The sequence below is a fragment of the Salmo trutta genome, chromosome 35 (assembly GCF_901001165.1).
Source record: "Salmo trutta chromosome 35, fSalTru1.1, whole genome shotgun sequence".
NCBI lineage: Eukaryota > Metazoa > Chordata > Actinopteri > Salmoniformes > Salmonidae > Salmo > Salmo trutta.
The window spans coordinates 5,882,161-5,900,938 of record NC_042991.1 but is presented as its reverse complement, the minus strand read 5'-3'; the positions used below and the strand labels follow the sequence as shown (position 1 = coordinate 5,900,938).

At 42.7% G+C, this 18,778-nt stretch overlaps 1 protein-coding gene across 1 annotated transcript; it reads right to left on the bottom strand.

Moving 5' to 3' along the window:
- Positions 1-1,177: 1,177 nt before the first annotated feature.
- Positions 1,178-15,359, bottom strand: LOC115174498 (methylmalonate-semialdehyde dehydrogenase [acylating], mitochondrial). The gene is made up of 12 exons (XM_029733096.1): positions 15,204-15,359; positions 14,816-14,860; positions 14,570-14,644; positions 13,818-13,979; positions 13,540-13,618; positions 12,977-13,279; positions 12,496-12,617; positions 12,033-12,222; positions 9,946-10,127; positions 6,891-7,070; positions 2,182-2,280; positions 1,178-2,023 (listed from the first exon to the last, which is right to left on the bottom strand). Exons 1-12 carry the CDS (start codon positions 15,240-15,242, stop codon positions 1,919-1,921), a joined length of 1,581 nt encoding a protein of 526 aa, XP_029588956.1. The 5' UTR covers positions 15,243-15,359; the 3' UTR covers positions 1,178-1,918.
- Positions 15,360-18,778: the final 3,419 nt, after the last annotated feature.

Here is an 18,778-nt window from a genome sequence, read left to right as displayed (position 1 = left end):
ATATGGTCAAATCCGAAAACTATAATTTCGAAAACAAAACATTTATTATTTCAGTGAAATACGGAACCGGTCCTATTTTATCGAACGAGTGGCAACCCTAAGTGTAAATATTGCTGTTACATTGCACAACTTTCAATATTGTGTCATAATTATGTAAAATTCTGGCAAATTAATTACGGTCTTTGTTAGGAAGAAATTGTCTTCACACAGTTCACAACGAGCCAGGCGGCCCAAACTGCTGCATATAAACTGACTCTGCACTGAACTCAAGAGAAGTGACAATTTCAGGCACCGCATTGATTATATGCAACGCAGGACAAGCTAGTTAAACTAGTAATATCATCAACCATGTGTAGTTAACTAGTGATTATGTTAAGATAGATAGTTTTTTTATAAGATAAGTTTAATGCTAGCTAGCAACTTACCATGGCTCCTTGCTGCCAGCACTCGCGTAACAGGTGGTCAGTCTGCCACGCAGTCTCCTCGTCGATTGCAAATATAATGTGTCCAAAAATGACAATTACCGATTGTTATGAAAATTTGAAATCGGCCCTAATTAATCGGTCGACCTCTACTTATGATACGTCTACTAAAAGGTAAGGTACCGTTTTATAATACTACTGCCCGCCGTGGTATAAATTGTAACATCCAATTTAAGGCTTGTTTGCCCATCGAGATTAAAGTGTGTGAAGAGGAGTTTGTTGGCAACTGTTCTAAAATTAGTCTTATTTTAATATGCTGGGATAGGTAATTATTTGTATATGTAACGAGGTTGCTCTAAGTACTATGCACTAGTATAAAACGATTGTATTACGAAATAATACACGGTGCACGTCGCAAAATAAATTAAGTAGAAAAAAAATGCCTTTCCAAAAAAACAAAAACATGGCTACAGATGAAATAAATCAAGTTCACATGGTAGATGGAAGGGCACGGTGATGAGATTGATGCTCCTTTCGAATAAATATGCAGATTCTGGTGACATGATGATCGATGCTTGGCTGCAGTTTATTTTTTGTCACTCACTCCTTTTCCCATAATACTCTGACGTCGGCTATATCCGCACTGCAAGCTGTTGGCTAGAGCGCACGTGCCAAGACCAGAGTGGGCACATTCGCTATATAATGCAACATTTGATGCGACGACAACCATCAGAGTTAAATGCGATGGAAACCAATTTACAGTGTATTTTTTTTTATTCGGTACATGGGAAACGGCAAAAGTTTTTATAGGCACCTCGTCATAACCCACAGCCTTTAAATCGGCAACAAGTCAACGTGATGGAAACATCTCTGGTGAGAATTCACATTGTATGCAGATTTTAGAATATTTGCATGAATCAATGGTGTCCCCTGTCCCTCTCCTAATAGTTATAGTTAGGATGCAAAAATAAATCAAATATTTAAGATGTAACCTTTTTAACTAGGCAAGTCAGTTAAGAACAAATTCTTATTTACAATGACGACCTTTCAGGGAACAGTGGCCAACAGATTTTTGCCTTGTCAGCTCGGGGATTCGATCCAGCAACCTTTCGGTTACTGGCCCAACGCTCTAACCACTAGACCTGCCGCCGGCCTTCTCTCACCCATTGCATTCCACCTAGTCCATCCTAATGTGACTCCCAGGGTCAGCATATGACTAGTGTTTGAACAGAGGATTTCTTGCTACAGTAAATTTCAGATTAAAATATGCCATCACCCTACAGGAAGCAATTTCAGTAACGGGGTCAAACTCAAATACAAAAACGTTTCTCATATAGTACACTCTGTATAAAACATATTCCATGACTGCAATAGACTTATCAGTTGTTCGTAGCCCTTGGCTGCTAACCCCTTCTGAAACGTTAACGCACGTCAGTCAGTATGTAGAACGTTGTGCCTGGTAGAGAACACCACATTTTAACAAGTGTACATTCCGTTTAGCGTCCCATGGTCGGCATGGTAACGGCCGGGCTCTTCGTGGTGGCGTCTTCGGCCTTCCACTGTGACGTAACAGTCTTGATCTGAGTGTAGAACTGGATGCCCTGTAGAGAGACAACACAGAGAAGAGGAGCAGACAGTCAACACTAGAAAATGTCCACCTCATACTGCAGAAACACTTCATTAGGACCAATATGGTTATATGATAAAAATCGAAGGGTGAGAAACAGTTATGGGCTTGTGCTGGTTGTAGCGAGCTAACCTGTTTGCCATAGAAGTTGGTGTCGCCCCTGAAGGAACCTCTGGAGCCGGTGAAGGAGAACATGGGAAGGGGGACGGGGATGGGCACGTTCACGCCAATCTAAAATGAGAAAACGCACACACAGTAGGGTTGAATATTTCCCCAAAAAAGATGTCAGACAGCTTGTTGGCCCTTATCTCTCCTCTTGCTCCTGGCTATAGGGGAAATTTGGGAAGGTTGTTTTTACTTTATGATAACCCGTTTGTGGTGACTCAGATTATCCCCAAAATAAATCAGATAAACTAATAGTAGCCCTAGGCCAGCGGAGATTTAGCACCATAGATGTCGCAGTTGATTGCAAATCTAACCAGTTGGCCCACAGTGCGCTTGCTTTTGTTAGCGTAACATCATCAAACAATGTTGCAAATGTCCATTTCCTCAAGCGCTTTTGTGGACACAGTGCATCAGACGTTTTGTGATTAGCAACAGTTTATATTTTGAACCTCTGCCAGATGTCACACGTTAGTTTGGAGATTTGAATGTGAGCTGGAGATTGAACGCTATCCACCATAACTGCGTGGAGAGGTTGTGTGTAGCCTGCACAGATGGCTTCTATACATATTAATTGCTTACTATGCTGTAGCCTAAGGGCCTAATATCTGCTAATTTGCCCTTCTTTCTCAGCATATCCTCTCACCAGTTGTGATTAGGGCTGTGACGGTCTTGAAATTGAAGTCACGGTAATTGGCCAGGGGGGATTTGCGCATATCAGACAAAATAATACATTGCTTTTCTCTGAAACTTCACTATTACACTTTATCATCAGTAGCATTATTATTATTATTATTATTATTATTATTATTCATGTTCTCTAAATATTAGTTTAGTATACAAATTAAGACGTTTCAGATTGGCAAGGAATCACCCCCCCCCCCCAAAAAAAACAAATTCTGAATTTGACGCACTGAACCAGTCGCACCAAGTCCGATTAATTTTTTCCCCCTCCACTTCTCCAAACAATTTCACATAACGTCACAAATACTGCTGCGTTTATTCTCTGTGGCAATATGTTGTTCAAAGCCGCTAAAGAGGATGCAGTTGGGGCAGCAGGTAGCCTAGTGGTTAGAGTGTTGGACTTGTAACCGTGCAAGATCGAATCCCCGAGCTGACAAGGTAAAAATCTGTTGCTCTGCCCCTGAACAAGGCAGTTAACCCACTGTTCCTAAGCCGTCATTGAAAATAAGAATTTGTTCTTAACTGACTTGCCTAGTTAAAGAAAGGGTAAAAAAAAGAGGATGCAGGAATGAGGGGGGGAAAAAATATCATATACTAATGGAAAAATACACTACTGAAAATATTAGTATGCTCTGGAGCAGGTTGACAAAGGATCTGTCTGTACTTTGCTCCATTCATCTATCCCTCAATCCTGACTAGTCTCCCAGTCCCTGCCGCTGAAAAACATTCCAACAGCATGATGCTGCCACCACCATGCTTGAACGTAGAGATGGTTCCAGACGTGGCGCTTGGCATTCAGGCCAAAGAGTTCATTCTTGGTTTCAGACCAAAGAACATTGTTTTTCATGGTCAGAGTCCTTTATGTGGCTTTTGGCAAACTCCAAGCGTGTTGTCATGTGCCTTTTACTGAGGAGTGGCTTCCATCTGGCCACTCTACCATAAAGGCCTGCTTGGTCGACTGCTGCAGAGGTGGTTGTCCTTCTGGAAGGTTCCCCCATTTCCACAGAGGAACTCTGGTCAGAGTGACCATCGGGTTCTTGGTAACCTCCCTTACCAAGGCCCTTCTCCCCCACAATTGCTCAGTTTGACCTGGCAGCCAGCTCTAGGAAAAGGCTTGGTGGTTCCAAACTTCTTCCATTTAAGAATGATGAGGCCACTAAGTTCTTGGGGACCTTCAATGCTGCATAAATGTTTTGGTACCATTCCCCAGTTTTGTGCCGACACAATCCTATCTCGGAGCTCTACGGACAATGCCTTCGACCTCATGGCTTGGTTTTTGCTCTGACGTGCACTGTCAACTGTGGGACCTTATATAGATAGACAGGTGTGCCTTTCCAAATCATGTCCAATCAATTGCATTTACCACAGGTGGACTCCAATAAGTAGAAACATCAAGGATGATCAATGGAAACAGGATGCACCTGAGTTCAATTGAGTCTCATAGCAAAGGGTCTGAATACTTACGTAAATAAGGTATTTTTAATACATTTGCAAAAAATTCTAAACCTTTTTTCGCTTTGTCATGATGGGGTATTGTGTGTAGATTGAGGGGGGGGGGGGAAAATGTATTTAACACATTTTAGAATAAGGCATAACAAAATGTGGAAAAAGTAAAGGGGACTCAATACTTTACCGACTGCACTGTATATATGGAAGTAGTTTAGTGTCTAAAAAAAGGGTTAAATGTGCCAACAACAAACTACAGATCTTTCTCTCTCAGATATAGGACAGACACTTCAAAAATAAACTTACGATATTTCCCATCTAGTACCGGGTCGGATCTACCTTTGCCTCCAGAACAGCCTGAATTCTCAGGGGCATTGATTCTACAAGTCAGAAACGTTCCACAGGTATGTTGGTCCATGCTGACGCGATACACTGCCGCCACTACCCTGGGTCCATTGACTCATTCCAAATCCTAACTGCCATCAGCATGACGTGGCAGGAACTGGGATTCGTCGGACCAGGCCGTTTTTCCTACTCCTTAAGTGTCCAGTGTTGGTGTTCGCATGCACACTGGAGCCGCTTCTTTTTTAGCTGATAGGAGTGGAACACGGTGTGGTCGTCTGCTGCAGTAGACCATCTGTGACAAGGATCGATGTGTTGTGAGATGCCGGTTTGTGCCGTTATGTCTGTTTGTGCCCGCCTGTTAGCTTGCACGATTCAAGCCATTCTCCTTCAACAAGCTGTTTTTGCCCACAGGACTGCCGCTGACTGACCGGATGTTTTGTTTGTCGCACCATTCCCAGGAAACCCTAGACCCCGAAGATCATACCGTGCTCAAAGTAAATGTATTTTTATTGAATATATAAAAATCAGTCATCTAACAGACTCCCATCCAGAGTGACACAGAAGCAACCGGGGTCAACGCCCTGCTCAAGGACACGTCGACAGATCTCTCACAAGATCAAAAAACGGGGACCCGAACCAGCAACCCATCAGCCACCGGCCCAAACTCCCAAAATGGAGTGATCCATTTTCATGAATGGGGGTGGTGTACCTAATAAATAAAGAGAATCAGCGAACTCACACACCACCCCCCCCCCCCATAAATGGACTTGTCAATCAAAGCCACCAGTGTATGTCAGACAAGAGCAAATACTTCACCTTTCCTTAAAACATATGATTATTTTTTTTTTTAAACCTTAGGCTTTCTGAAAGTAGGCTAAGATAATGAATTGATAAGGAAAGTATGAAGGGGACAGCAACGCGATAGTATGAAGATGAAATGGACAATTATTAAAATGGAAACAAATACACACACATGTCCATAGCCTATTTATCACTGTTGATTAGTCTATAAATTAAGAAAATATTCCATATCAAATTATACCATGCCAGATTGGATAGGATTGGCGCATTGTCTATTTGACCTCTAGAGCATTATAGGCCTCAGAGCCAGAACAACCTTGTCGACTGCTGTTGAACAATTTAATTAAGTCAGACACATCCAACCTTAATTACAATAATTTGTACACTGAAAATTGACCACAACTTCCCCCAAAAAGAGATTGTATTTGAAAATACCAAATGTCATGGTATAATTTGATACCTTGATTACATTGAGACACAATCACATCTCTTTTTATTCTTTGGAATACAGGGGAGAAGATTTCCTAATTTTTTTTATTTTTTTTTATAGCTTAATTCCTGGTGATTTTAGTATTTTTACCAAAAACGAAATTCCTAAACTTTGGGGAGGCCAAATATTTTCTTTCAAATGAAATTAAAAAACGACCCCTGGAATAGGTATGGACATCATTTTTGACCGTTGATCTGATGTAGCCTAGCCTATAGGCCTACTTGCTGTTTGCAATGGCATAGTACTGTAGGAGAACCAGTCACACACGGCGCATTGAATTTACGGTAATTTTGTTTGTAAGTAAATAGACCTACGGTAGGCTAAAACAGCACACACACACCGATGAACCTGCAGACAAGGCTGTAGAGAAGCCAGATTTAGACATTGCATATCATTTAATAGTAAGTTTTACGTTACACTGTTCATAAAAATGACTTATTATAATTGACTGGTTTCTCACCATTATTTCTCAGTAACCTGGTTCCTGCTAGAAAACCCTAACACTCACGATTATAGAGCCCAACGTTAACCTACAAATTACACCTTCAACGACCCATGACAAAAACTTGCATACACAACAAAAATAGTGCAGTAAACAACAGATGACCCCGTGTGGCTCAGTTGGTAGAGCGTGGCACTTGCAACGCCAGGGTTGTTCGATTCCCACGGGGGACCAGTACGAATTAAAAATGTATGCACTCCCTACTCTGGATAAGAGCGTCTGCTAAATAACTAAAACGTAATTAAAGTTGCATTAAATTATCCTCAGAGTTACCTCAAGCTATGAATCACTGCATAGTCACCCATCTATCTAGAAATGAAGTTAAAATGGGAAACTACTTGTACTGTTGCACGCCAATCACACAAGTCTTACTTCCCCAAGCACCTACCGGAAGTCTCAACTATGGCTCACCTGTCCGACGTCCACCTCGTGCGTGTACTTGCGGGCGGTGGCGCCGTTGGTGGTGAAGATGGCGGTTCCGTTGCCGTACTGGTTGTTGTTGACCAGGGAGATGGCTTCATCCAGAGTGTCTGCCTCCAGAACCACCAGCACCGGCCCAAAGATCTCCTCCGTGTAGCACTTCATCGCTGGCTGGGGAGGGGAGAAAAAGCCTGAGATTAAGTAGTGCATCATCAGTTTTCCTCGTCATGTCTTTAGAGAGCTATTTATAACTTGTCAGAAATGTCCAGATCAACTAGCCCATGTCAGCAAACTTTATTTTTTTGGAGCCCTAGATTGTCGTGTTGGGTTCTGAGAATATGAAATACTTATTTAGGGAGCGAGGGGAATGTATAACGTTTACATTCTGTCCAGATATGTTGTTAGCCATCAGGGATCCTATGGGAGGAAAAAAAGACAGTCTGGTACGAGTCAACATAACAGCTGTGAGTTGGAGAGGTGTGAGCACTTTGGGGCAGAGGTCAGTTGAAGTGAGGAAGAACAGATATCACTAAGGTTATGTCAAGCAACAGAGATGCATTGGCTGTTCAGATGTGTAGGAGACTCTGCATTGGAGAAAGGGTTAAATATCAGTGCTTGTGTGAATATGTCTTTTGTCTTATGCAGCTGTATGACCCAATGGGGGTATAAACTTGGTTTGAGCTTTATTAAGCATCCATGAAATTTTATAAGGTTCATTTAGAACCTAACACTGGTATGTCAAAACTGTATACATTTGTTTTTACTTATGTCAAAGTGTAATTTCCACTGTACCAAGGTTCAACGTTGTTCTGAGATACTCCATTGATGCATGACCCTTCCAAGTGGAGTGGAGATGGTTCACCAAAATGTACATGATCTATGAAATACAGTAACCTGTATAGTTTGTAGATGTGGAAACCTAGGGTTTAGCTAAGCGTGCTAACAGTCAATCTCAACTTAAATGACACAAAATTCTTGCAAACTGAATGTTATATGTAAACTCAGCAAAAAAGAAACGTCCCTTTCAAGACCCTGTCTTTCAAAGATAATTCGTAAAAATCCAAATAACTTCACAGATCTTCATTGTAAAGGGTTTAAACACCGTTTCCCATGCTTGTTCATTGAATCATAAACAATTAATGAACATGCACCTGTGGAACGGTCGTTCAGACACTAACAGCTTAGACGGAAGGCAATTTAGTGTCCTAAGTTCTCATAACTATGACCTTAGGACACTAAAGAGGCCTTTCTACTGACTCTGAAAAACACCAAAAGAAAGATCCCTGCTCATCTGCGTGAACCTGCCTTAGGCATGAGGACTGCAGATGTGGCCAGGGCAATAAATTGCAATGTCCGTACTGTGAGACTCCTAAGACAGCGCTACAGGGAGACATGAAGGACAGCTGATCGTCCTCACAGTGGCAGACCACGTGTAACACCTGCACAGGATCGGTACATCACACCTGCGGGACAGGTACAGGATGGCAACAACAACTGCCTAAGTTACACCAAGAACACACAATCCTTGAAATACATCCACAGGTACACCTCCAATAGGCTAATTTACATAATTTGAGTCAATTGGAGGTGTACCTGTGGATGTCTTTCAAGGCCTACCTTCAAACTCAGTGCCTCTTTGCTTGACATTCATGGGAAAATCAAAAGAAAAATCAGCCAAGACCTCAGAAAATAATTGCAGACCTCCTAAGGAGCAATTTCCAAACGCCTGAAGGTATCACTCATCTGTACAAACAATAGTACGCAAGTATAAACCCCATGGGACCACACAGCCGTCATACCGCGTTCTGTCTCCTAGAGATGAACGTACTTTTGTGCGAAAAGTGCAAATCAATCCCACAACAACAGCAAAGGACCTTGTGATGATGCTGGAGGAAACAGGTACAAAAGTATCTATATCCACAGTAAAATGAGTCCTATATCGACATAACCTGAAAGGCCACTCAGCAAGGAAGAAGCCACTGCTCCAAAACCGCCATAAAAAAATGCCAGACTACAGTTTGCAACTGCACATAGAGACAAAGATCGTCCTCTGGTCTGATGAAACAAAAATAGAACTGTTTGGCCATAATGACCATCAATATGTTTGAAGGAAAAAGGGGGAGGCTTGCAAGACGAAGAACACCATCCCAACTGTGAAGGACGGGGGTGGCAGCATCATGTTCTGGAGGTGCTTTGCTGCAGGAGGGACTGGTGCACTTCACAAAATAGATGGCGTCATGAGGATGGAAAATTATGTGGATATTGAAGCAACATCAAGACATCAGTCAGGAAGTTAAAGCTTGGCCGCAAATGGGTCTTCCAAATGGACAATGACCCCAAGCATACTTCCAAAGTTGTGGAAAAATGGCTTAAGGACAGCAAAGTCAAGGTATTGAAGTGGCCATCACAAAGCCCTGACCTCAACCCTATAGAACATTTGTGGGCAGAACTGAAAAAGCGTGTGCAAGCAAGGACACCTACAAACCTGACTCAGTTACACCAGCTGTGTCAGGAGGAATGGACTAAAATCACCCAACATATTGCGGGAAGTTTGTGGAAGGCTAACCAAAATGTTTGACCCAAGTTAAACAATTTAAAGGCAATGCTACCAAATACTAATTGAGTGTATGTAAACTTCTGACCCACTGGGAATGTGATGAAAGAAATAAAAGCTGAAATAAATCACTAGTATTATTCTGACATTTCACATTCTTAAAATAAAGTGGTGATCCTAACTGACCTAAGACAGGGATTTTTTACTAGGATTAAATGTCAGGAATTGTGAAACTGAGTTTAAATGTATTTGGCTAAGGTGTATGTAAACTTCTGACTTCAACTGTGTGTGTGTGTATGCATGCATGTATATACATACACACAGGGATGTGAAATGATGTAGACAATTACATTGATGGAAGCTACAATCTATCCACAAATTAAAGCTGATCCACCCCCTAAAATATATTTTAAAAAAATTAAAAAAAAAATCACTCAGCTGACCTGGGTTCAAAGCCAGGTCGGTTATAGAGACCCCCCCCCCCCCCCTTACCGTAACATTGCCGATGATGGTGGGGCCTACAAAGTTGCCATTCTCGTATCCTTTGACGTGGACATTGCGTCCATCCAGCAGCAGTGTAGCTCCCTCGTCCACGCCGCTCTGGATCAACATTTCAACACGGGCCCTGGCTTCAGGGGAGATCAGAGGACCCACGTCGGCACCCGGCTGGTCACCTAAATACACACAGAGAGGAAGAAAACACACAATTAGAACTCTATTCTATGACATACACTATGCGGACTGGTGGTCATATTGGATGTACTATTTGAAATGTTTAATTAAATCAATGTTCTCACACACAGGGGAAAACATTTTGATTTGTAAGAAGTTTTGCTGAAAAAAAGTCATAAACCTTTCACTCTTTTACCTAAAGGGACTCAATACCCTGTGTGTATTGAGTCCCTTTAGGTAAAAGAGTGAAAGGTACAGTGCCTTCCGAAAGTATTCACCCCCTTGGCATTTTTCCTATTTAGTTGCCTTACAACCTGAAATTAAAATAGATTTTTTGTGGGTTTGTGTTATTTGATTTACACAACATGCCTACCACTTTGAAGATGCAACATATTTTTTCTTGTGAAACAAACAAGAAATAAGACAAAACGGAACTTGTGTGCATAACTATTCACCTCCCCAAAGTCAATACTTTGTAGAGCCACCTTTTGCAGAAATTAGAGCTGCAAGTCTCTTGGAATATGTCTCTATAAGCTTGGCACATCTAGCCACTGGGATTTTTGCCCATTCTTCAAGGCAAAACTGCTCCAGCTCCTTCAAGTTGGATGGGTTCCTGCTGGTGTACAGCAATCTTTAAGTCATACCACAGATTCTCAATTGGATTGAGGTCTGGTCTTTGACTAGGCCATTCCAAGACATGTAAATGTTTCCCCTTAAACCACCCAAGTGTTGCTTTAGCAGTATGCTTAGGGTCATTGTCCTGCTGGAAGGTGAACCTCCGTCCCAGTCTCAAATCTAAGGAAGACAAACAAGTTTCCCTCAAGCATTTCCCTGTATTTAGCGGCATCCATCATTCCTTCAATTCTGACCAGTTTCCCAGTCCCTGCCAATGAAAAACATCCCCACAGCATGATGCTGCCACCACCATGCTTCACTGTGGGGATGGTATTCTCGGGGTGATGGGGGGTGTTGGGTTTGTGCCAGACATAGCGTCTTCCTTGATGGCCAAAAAGCCCAATTTTAGTCTCATCTCACCAGAGTACCTTCTTCCATATGTTTGGGGAGTCTCCCACATGCCTTTTGGCGAACAACAAATGTGTTTGCTTATTTTTTTCTTTAAGCAATGGCTTTTTTTCTGGCCACTCTTCCGTAAAGCCCAGCTCTGTGGAGTGTACGGCTTAAAGTGGTCCTATGGACAAATACTCCAATCTCCGCTGTGGAGCTTTGCAGCTCCTTCAGGGTTATCATTGGTCTCTCAGTTGCCTCTGATTAATGCCCTCCTTGCCTGGTCTGTGAGTTTTGGTGGGCGGCCCTCTCTTGGCAGTTTTGTGGTGCCATATTCTTTCCATTTTTTTAAATAATGGATTTAATGGTGCTCCGTAGGATGTTCAAAGTCTCTGATTTTTTATAACCCAACCCTGATCTGTACCTCTCCACAACTTTGTCCCTGACCTGTTTGGAGAGCTCCTTGGTCTTCATGGTGCCGCTTGCTTAGTGGTGTTGCAGACTCTGGGGCCTTTCAGAACAGGTATGTATGTATGTATGCATGCATGCATGCATGCATGCATGCATGTATGTATGTATGTATGTACATACTGCGATCATGTGACACTTAAATAAAGTCCACCTGTGTGCAATCTAACTAATTATGTGACTTCTGAAGGTAATTGGTTGCACCAGATCTTATTTTAGGGGCTTCATAGCAAAGGGGGTGAATACATATGCACGCACCATTTTTCCGTTTTTTTTAAAAGAAGTAATTGTTTTTCATTTCACTTCATACATTTGGACAATTTTGTGTATGTCCATTACATGAAATCCAAATAAAAATCAATTTAAATTACAGATTGTAATGCAACAAAAGGAAAAAACGCCAAGGGGGTGAATACATTTGCAAGGCACTGTACCTGCATTGACGCGCAGGGCTTTGGAGCGCTCCACCAGCTCTGGGAGCCATTCACGAGCCTCGCCTACGAGAATGGCGGTTGAGAGAGCCATACAACGCTGTCCTGCAGCGCCGAAGGCCGCGCCCACCAGCTGGTTCAGAGTGTTCTCCTTGTTTGCGTCAGGCATCACCACACCGTGGTTCTTAGCTCCCTACGAGGCAGAATACAAGGGTTGGTAGGTTTACTGCCATGCGTTTTCGGAATGTGCAAAGACATAGACCTAAGCAATAAGAAACTCAAGGAACTTTAGCCATCTACTGGTTCAGGATTGATAAAATGGTAGAACTATTCATCTTGCAGTATGGTTAAGGGCACTGTAGACAATTTAAGGCAGACATATTTCCCTAAGCGTCTAAGGGTTCCCTTAATTCGTTTTGTCCCCAATTGACCCTATTCATAGACCCTATTCGGTCATCATATTTACCATGTTGGACTGCACTCTCTTGCCATTCTTGGATCCTCTCTCGTAGATGTACTCTCCTGCCTGGTTGGAGCCCACGAAGCTGATGGCCTTGATGGCAGGGTGGTCACAGATGAAGTTCACAGCTACGGAAAGAGGTCAAAGGTCATATTATTTCACTCCTCAACATGGCACTGTAAGGGCACAAGATGGCAGTGTAATCACCTTGGTAATTAAACCTGCAACAAAACAAACAGTGTTTCCTATATGGACTGCTACCCCCTATGGCACTTAAACACATTTACCAACACACACATTAGGCAAAGCATTTACTTAACATAAAGTGCTGGGTCTACAGGACATTCAAAATCTACCAATATACCTCAGGCACTAACTAACACACATGATCAGCATAGCCTGGTTTTTCCTTACATCCTGGGAAACAGGACACACTTCAATAGCATGTTTTATAAAAACTCATCACACACACACCGCCTGGTCTTACCAGCGTGCTGTCCATGGATGATGTTCAGGGTCCCGTCGGGCATCCCTGCATCCTGCAGCAGCTTGGCCAGCAGCATGGTGCATCCTGGGACGCGCTCGGAGGGCTTCATCAGGTAGGTGTTTCCACACACCATACCCATGGGGAACATCCATAGAGGGATCATGGCAGGGAAGTTGAAGGGGGCAATACCAGCACACACCCCGATGGGCAGGCGGTAGGTGTAGGTATCCATGTCTTTGGTGATGGAGGGCAGGGTCTCTCCCAGCATCAGGGAGGTGATGCTGCAGGCGTGCTCTGCCACCTCTAGGGGGCAAAGAGACGGTGAGTAAAGCCAGGAAGCAGAAGGTCAAACAGCATATGTGGAGGTAGAGATAAGAGTAGCAAAGAAAGACATACAAGTGGTTGGCACAGGGTCAAATACTTGGTGCAAGGAGATAGCAATTGCAGAACAGAGACTTAAATACAGACTACAGAGACAAGTTGTTGTAGTATCTCCCCGTTTCAATCAGTTCAAACATTTTCTCCCGTTTCCCATGCCTACTTAGCATGACTGGTCAACCTACGCAATCCTCTGAAGACGTCTCCCTCCGCGTCAGCCAGAGTCTTGCCCTGCTCCAGGGTGATCAGCCTGGCCAGCTCTTTCTGAAAACACAGATGAAAATAAATAAATTAACCAATTAACCAACAATCATGTTTTAGGCCCCGATTGCTGCAAAGAAACATGTTTGTAGCTTGTTCTTTGGATCACGATTTTCAATACAGCTCAAAAGGCATTATATTGAACAAAATATTGGGAACCATTTCTATGGAGGCCCGTTTTCAGTCCAGGGTCTTTCCTTACAATGTTTTCCTTGATGAGCTGCTGGTATCGGAGGAAGATCTGCTGGCGGGTGAGGATGGAGGTCTCGGCCCAGGAGGCGTAGGCCCTGGAGCAGGACTCTACTGCAGCTAACATCTCTGTCTGGGTGGCTTTGGGCACGCGACCCACCACCTCGTTAGTGGCCTGAGGTAGGGAGAGAAGGACAATAGATAAATCATCACGTCATTGTGAACGGAGACACACTACATAAGGGGCCTGTCCAGGAGGGTGTAACGTAAAAATGGATTGTGTACAGGTATAACATTATATCATGACATGTAGAATAGGCAGTTGAGTCGGATAGCGCTTCATTACTGTCTTTTTAGTGAGACTGAATGCTCGAGGGGGACTTTTCTGTCTTTACCAAGGTTTTTAGCATTATGAATAATACATAAATCATTTTTAGGCTAACATTTAAATGAAATTATTTGTAGGGAAGAGATTTATGGTCTTCTGGGTGTGTAGCTGATTCTGCATTCAACAGCAGTATATAGTTGCCTTGCCAAAAGCAAGTTTCCCTGAAGTAGATGCAGAGTTATAGTGAGTGTTAGTGCATAAACATGTCAAGTCAGTTGGCTGTGAAGAATAGGCTTCCATTACTACACTTTGCAAATCATACAGATTAAAAGTGACACCCTCAAGACATATTCAACTTATCCGACCCGACCGGTTTATACATTGTGTACACCTGTTGTGATGTGTGTGTGTGTGTGTGTGTAAGCATTGACACTTACAGGGTTGTGAATGTCCAGCCATTCTGAGGTGTTGGACTCTACAAACTTGCCGTCAATGAACAGCTTGGTGGTGGGCTGCAAGAAGACGGGAAATGACAACCTCACAATGGACATGTCAAACATATCTGTGCATGTGTAGATTGCATGAGCATATATTTTAATACAAGTCTTAGATAGCGAACTCTACAGTATACATACGACCACTCATAAATCTAGTTATTATACGATTGCAAGATGTTAACTCACCACTGATGATGATGAATAACACATGAGACCCATCTGAAGTTTAGCCTGAAGAGAGGACAAACGAGGATCAATTTAACGTTACGTTTCCATTGGCCAGCTAGCTAAGATCCAAAACCCTACCTTTCTGCTAGCTAACTAGTTAGCTAAGCTAACTAACTGTGACATTGAAGCTAGTTAGTTGACTCGTTCAACCTGTTAATCATGCATTGGCTACAGAATATAGCTAACGTTACATGTTGCAATGCCAAAAAGGAAATAATCGTACATGACTGCTTAGACTTTTTTTTTCAAACGTGTGGCGATACTTAGCTAACTAGCTACTATGCTAGCCAATCAAGTATAAAACAATGCATTTAGCTAGAAAAGCTGCACGGGGAATGTGGTTGACCTTTTTGCTCCATAACGATCTCGCTAGAAACCCTGCCATGGTAGAAGAGACTGTGATTGCTTTCAGCCCAAAGTACAGACACCTCTCGCCACTGATAAGGTTCGCTACCTAGCAGTTATACGTTCATGAAATCAAACAGACTGAGAACGTAGAAAACGCAAAGGCTGCACCTTTTATTTGATCTTTCAGTGAGACAGAACCGTTAGGCCACGTTGATGAATGCAGCAGATACTTTATTCATCTGTGAAATGGAAACGCGCAACGTGTGAGGGACAAACGCTTGGAAGAGAACCAATCAGTTGGCGAAAACAAAAACACGCCCCAAAATGTATGAAGCGGATTGGCTGGCCTTTCATGATCCGGACCAGACGTCGTTGACATTGGGCAAATTAAACGGTCCGGTATTCCGGTTGAGTGGATTTCACGTAAGGACCAATGGAATGGTCTAAAATGTATAAACTCTAAGTACCCAGGGCACCGAGCAATGCAAAATAATTTACCCTTGCAATTAGTGCCCGCCCCAGCTCTGTTACATGTCTTTCATTGGTGAAAAATTGAGTCCATCATTTTACCTTACGCATTTTTTTCTTATCCAACAGAGCTTAAAGTATCACGTGAGAACTGTTCTTTTCTTCGGAACATACATTCAATGAAGTAAATTGAACTTTATAGAATAAGGTAGAATACATTATAATAGTATAGAATAGACCATAGTCAATAAGTCACTACATTACTTTATTCCCGATTCCACTTTTTATAATGTGACAGACACTTTTTACATTGGCCTTGGTCTGAGTTTTAATGCTATAATTAAGTTACATCAGGAAGCATTTGAACCTATTTCTATACCTAACATGTTATATTTAGGCGTGAGCAAAGTAATTTGACCCAATGGAAAACTGTGACTGAGCTACGTTGGCTTCTTTCCTTACAGCTAGGTTGAAGATGACATAAACCCTTTCAACCTAGCTTGACATGTGACCGTTTCTATGATACCACGCACACACACACACAAACACACAGGCAACATGGCGTTCCTTCACTGGAGTTGCCAGGCCTTGACAAAATGCATAGGATCCTTAGGATATCCACATTATACAGCGAGTGAACTATCACCTTGTTTTATGAAGTTACTCATTTCTTTACAATGCCAAATAACTTTTCCATGTTATTTTTGATAGCCTAACATTAGTGTACAGCGGTCCACTTTGCTGATGGCGACTAGTCAACGACTCTGTCTTTATCCAACCCAGGCCTGTTTCACTGAGAACCTCATCACAGGTGAAAAGCTGATTTATGTAAATTGCCATTATCTGTCAAGATTAGGAATCACAGACTTTGAGGGTATGAAGGTAAAAGGAAATGAAGCCGAGAAGCTTTCGGATTCTAAGCCTGCATTGGATCCTTATAGCAATTTCAGTAGAGTGATGTTGATTGAAAAGGTCTGAATGTAAAGTAGAAATAGGCTAGACTACAGTCATCTCTGCATTAAGGCACTAAAATGTCCTGGAAGCGCCACCATGAATGTATGCAGGATTGTTCCAACCCAAATAAGAAAACATTGGGCAATCTTCCCATCTCAGTGGTAGGCTAATTATTAAAGATGGGTCGCACAACATGATATATCATACACAGCCAGCAGACAATCAGATTCAGCAACATTTCAGATAGAAATACTATGAATAGAGCTGACATTTTTTCCTCACTCTGTACATTTCAGAGGGACATGTCTATTCTAAAATACAATACATTTCTATCTGAAGATTCTACAACATACCCTACTGAATATGACCCTTAGATCTAGCCTATGGTTTGGCTCTGCTCCTCCCTGTATCCCCCCCATCTCTGCCTATGTGCGTGAGCTGCTGGGGATTTCAGAGCCGATGTGGAGCCACAGCATCGCAGATCAACTGTTCAGCTGTCAGGTTGTTTCAGTCATGATTGCCCTGAACCGTTTACCAGAGGGGAGTGTTTGGAAGAGGGGGTGTCTGGGGTGGGCGGGGTCGGCAACGATCTTTCCTGCACGCCTCCTTGCCCCGGGGGGGGAGGGGGGGGGCAGGTCCTCGATGGAGGGCAGGTGGCAGCCGATGACCCTCTCCGCAGACCGGACAATGCGTTGCAGTTTGCCCTTGGAGGGAAGAGTGGTTTAGTTGTGAATGATGAAGCAATAATGTTCCAATCAATTACAGATGTTGATGTTGACATTGATTGTAACGACAGGGCGCTTTGTGATTAAATTGGTGTTCTGGAGTGTGTGTTAATGTTTTTCTGATTATTTCATTTGTAATATCATAGTGATTGAGGAGTAACACCTGGTTCAGTGCAGGGCTTTGGACTATGACCCTGTAGTTATTATACTACCACATGTGCCAATAGGGTCCAGACCTCCTGGCATAGTATGCAAAACAGATACATATCCTTAGCCAAGGGCCCAAGACTATGTTCCACTTATTCTCGTTTTCTTTCTAAAATGTTCTACTCCGCTAGCCAGCACTTCGCCGAACCAGGCTTGCGTTTCTTCCACCTCCAGATTTACCACTTATTCGTGGTCCAATAGAGTATGAAGGTTTGATTGGAGAATATTAATACTCCATTGGTCCGTGAACAAGTGGAACACAGTTGCCTTGTCACAATGTCCTTTATTGATTAATTAGGTTATTAAAGATTGGACAACAGGATGTCATTTTCTGCATTCTAAAGAATATATTAGACAGACGAAAACTGCAAAGGCTCCTGGAATCACCATAGATTCCTTCATTCCAACACCTTGGGCATACATTGTCTCTATTGATCTGAACCCTGCCTGTATACAGTGGCTGAATGAGGCTATATATTGATTCGCAGTAGAACTCCTCGGTGCAGTGCTGTAGTAGATGAAACCCAACACCTTGTGAATTATGAGGAGCTGGGCTGAGAGGCAGGAAAGGTTTTGTTTTGAGGACAAAAACAATGAGTCCGATGATATTTCCTGTTAAGAGAAAGCATTTAGAGATCACACGTGGGCTTTGTCAATGTGAAGAAGTGCAGAATTAGATCAGAAGACGACATGACCTACGATGTATCACCCCAGGTCATCTTCAGGCAGGTCACAATACCGTGTAAGCCTGCGGGGCTAGAAACCGAGACATTAGCTCAGGTAGCTAACACAAGTATTTAGGTCTCAAGCAAAGGTTGTGATTCACCGAACCACCTCCGTTCCATAACCACAGCAGCAGTAGCCTTTGGCTAGCCCTGTGCTTTAGCCTGGGGAGTGGGTGCCAGAGACAGGGCAGAGAGTGCCAAGATGGTTACAGCCAACCTGTCATTTTCTTGTGACCTTTATTGAATGCAGAAGTAGTCATGCTGCTACCCAGCTACCTGGGTATCTCTTGAAAGCTTTTGAAATTAGCATATATATATATATATATATATATATGGTCATTTTTCAGTTTGCCAATAGATCATACACATTTTAAGGCTATTATTTCACCACATGTTCAATAGCCTATACATTTTTGGTCATTTGTGTGCTTACTTGTTTGCAGAGGTGCCTGCAGCAGGTCAATTCTTAAATTGTGTTTGCATGTCACTGTATC

Coding starts and splice junctions, on each gene's coding strand:
- LOC115174498 (XM_029733096.1), bottom strand. CDS start 15,242: ATGGCAGGGTTTCTAGCGAGATCGTTATGGAGCAAAAAG. Junction 7,071..9,945: donor CCATCATCGGCAATGTTACG/GTAAGGGGGGGG, acceptor TCCCCTCCCCAG/CCAGCGATGAAGTGCTACAC. Junction 2,281..6,890: donor ACGAGGTGGACGTCGGACAG/GTGAGCCATAGT, acceptor TTCTCATTTTAG/ATTGGCGTGAACGTGCCCAT.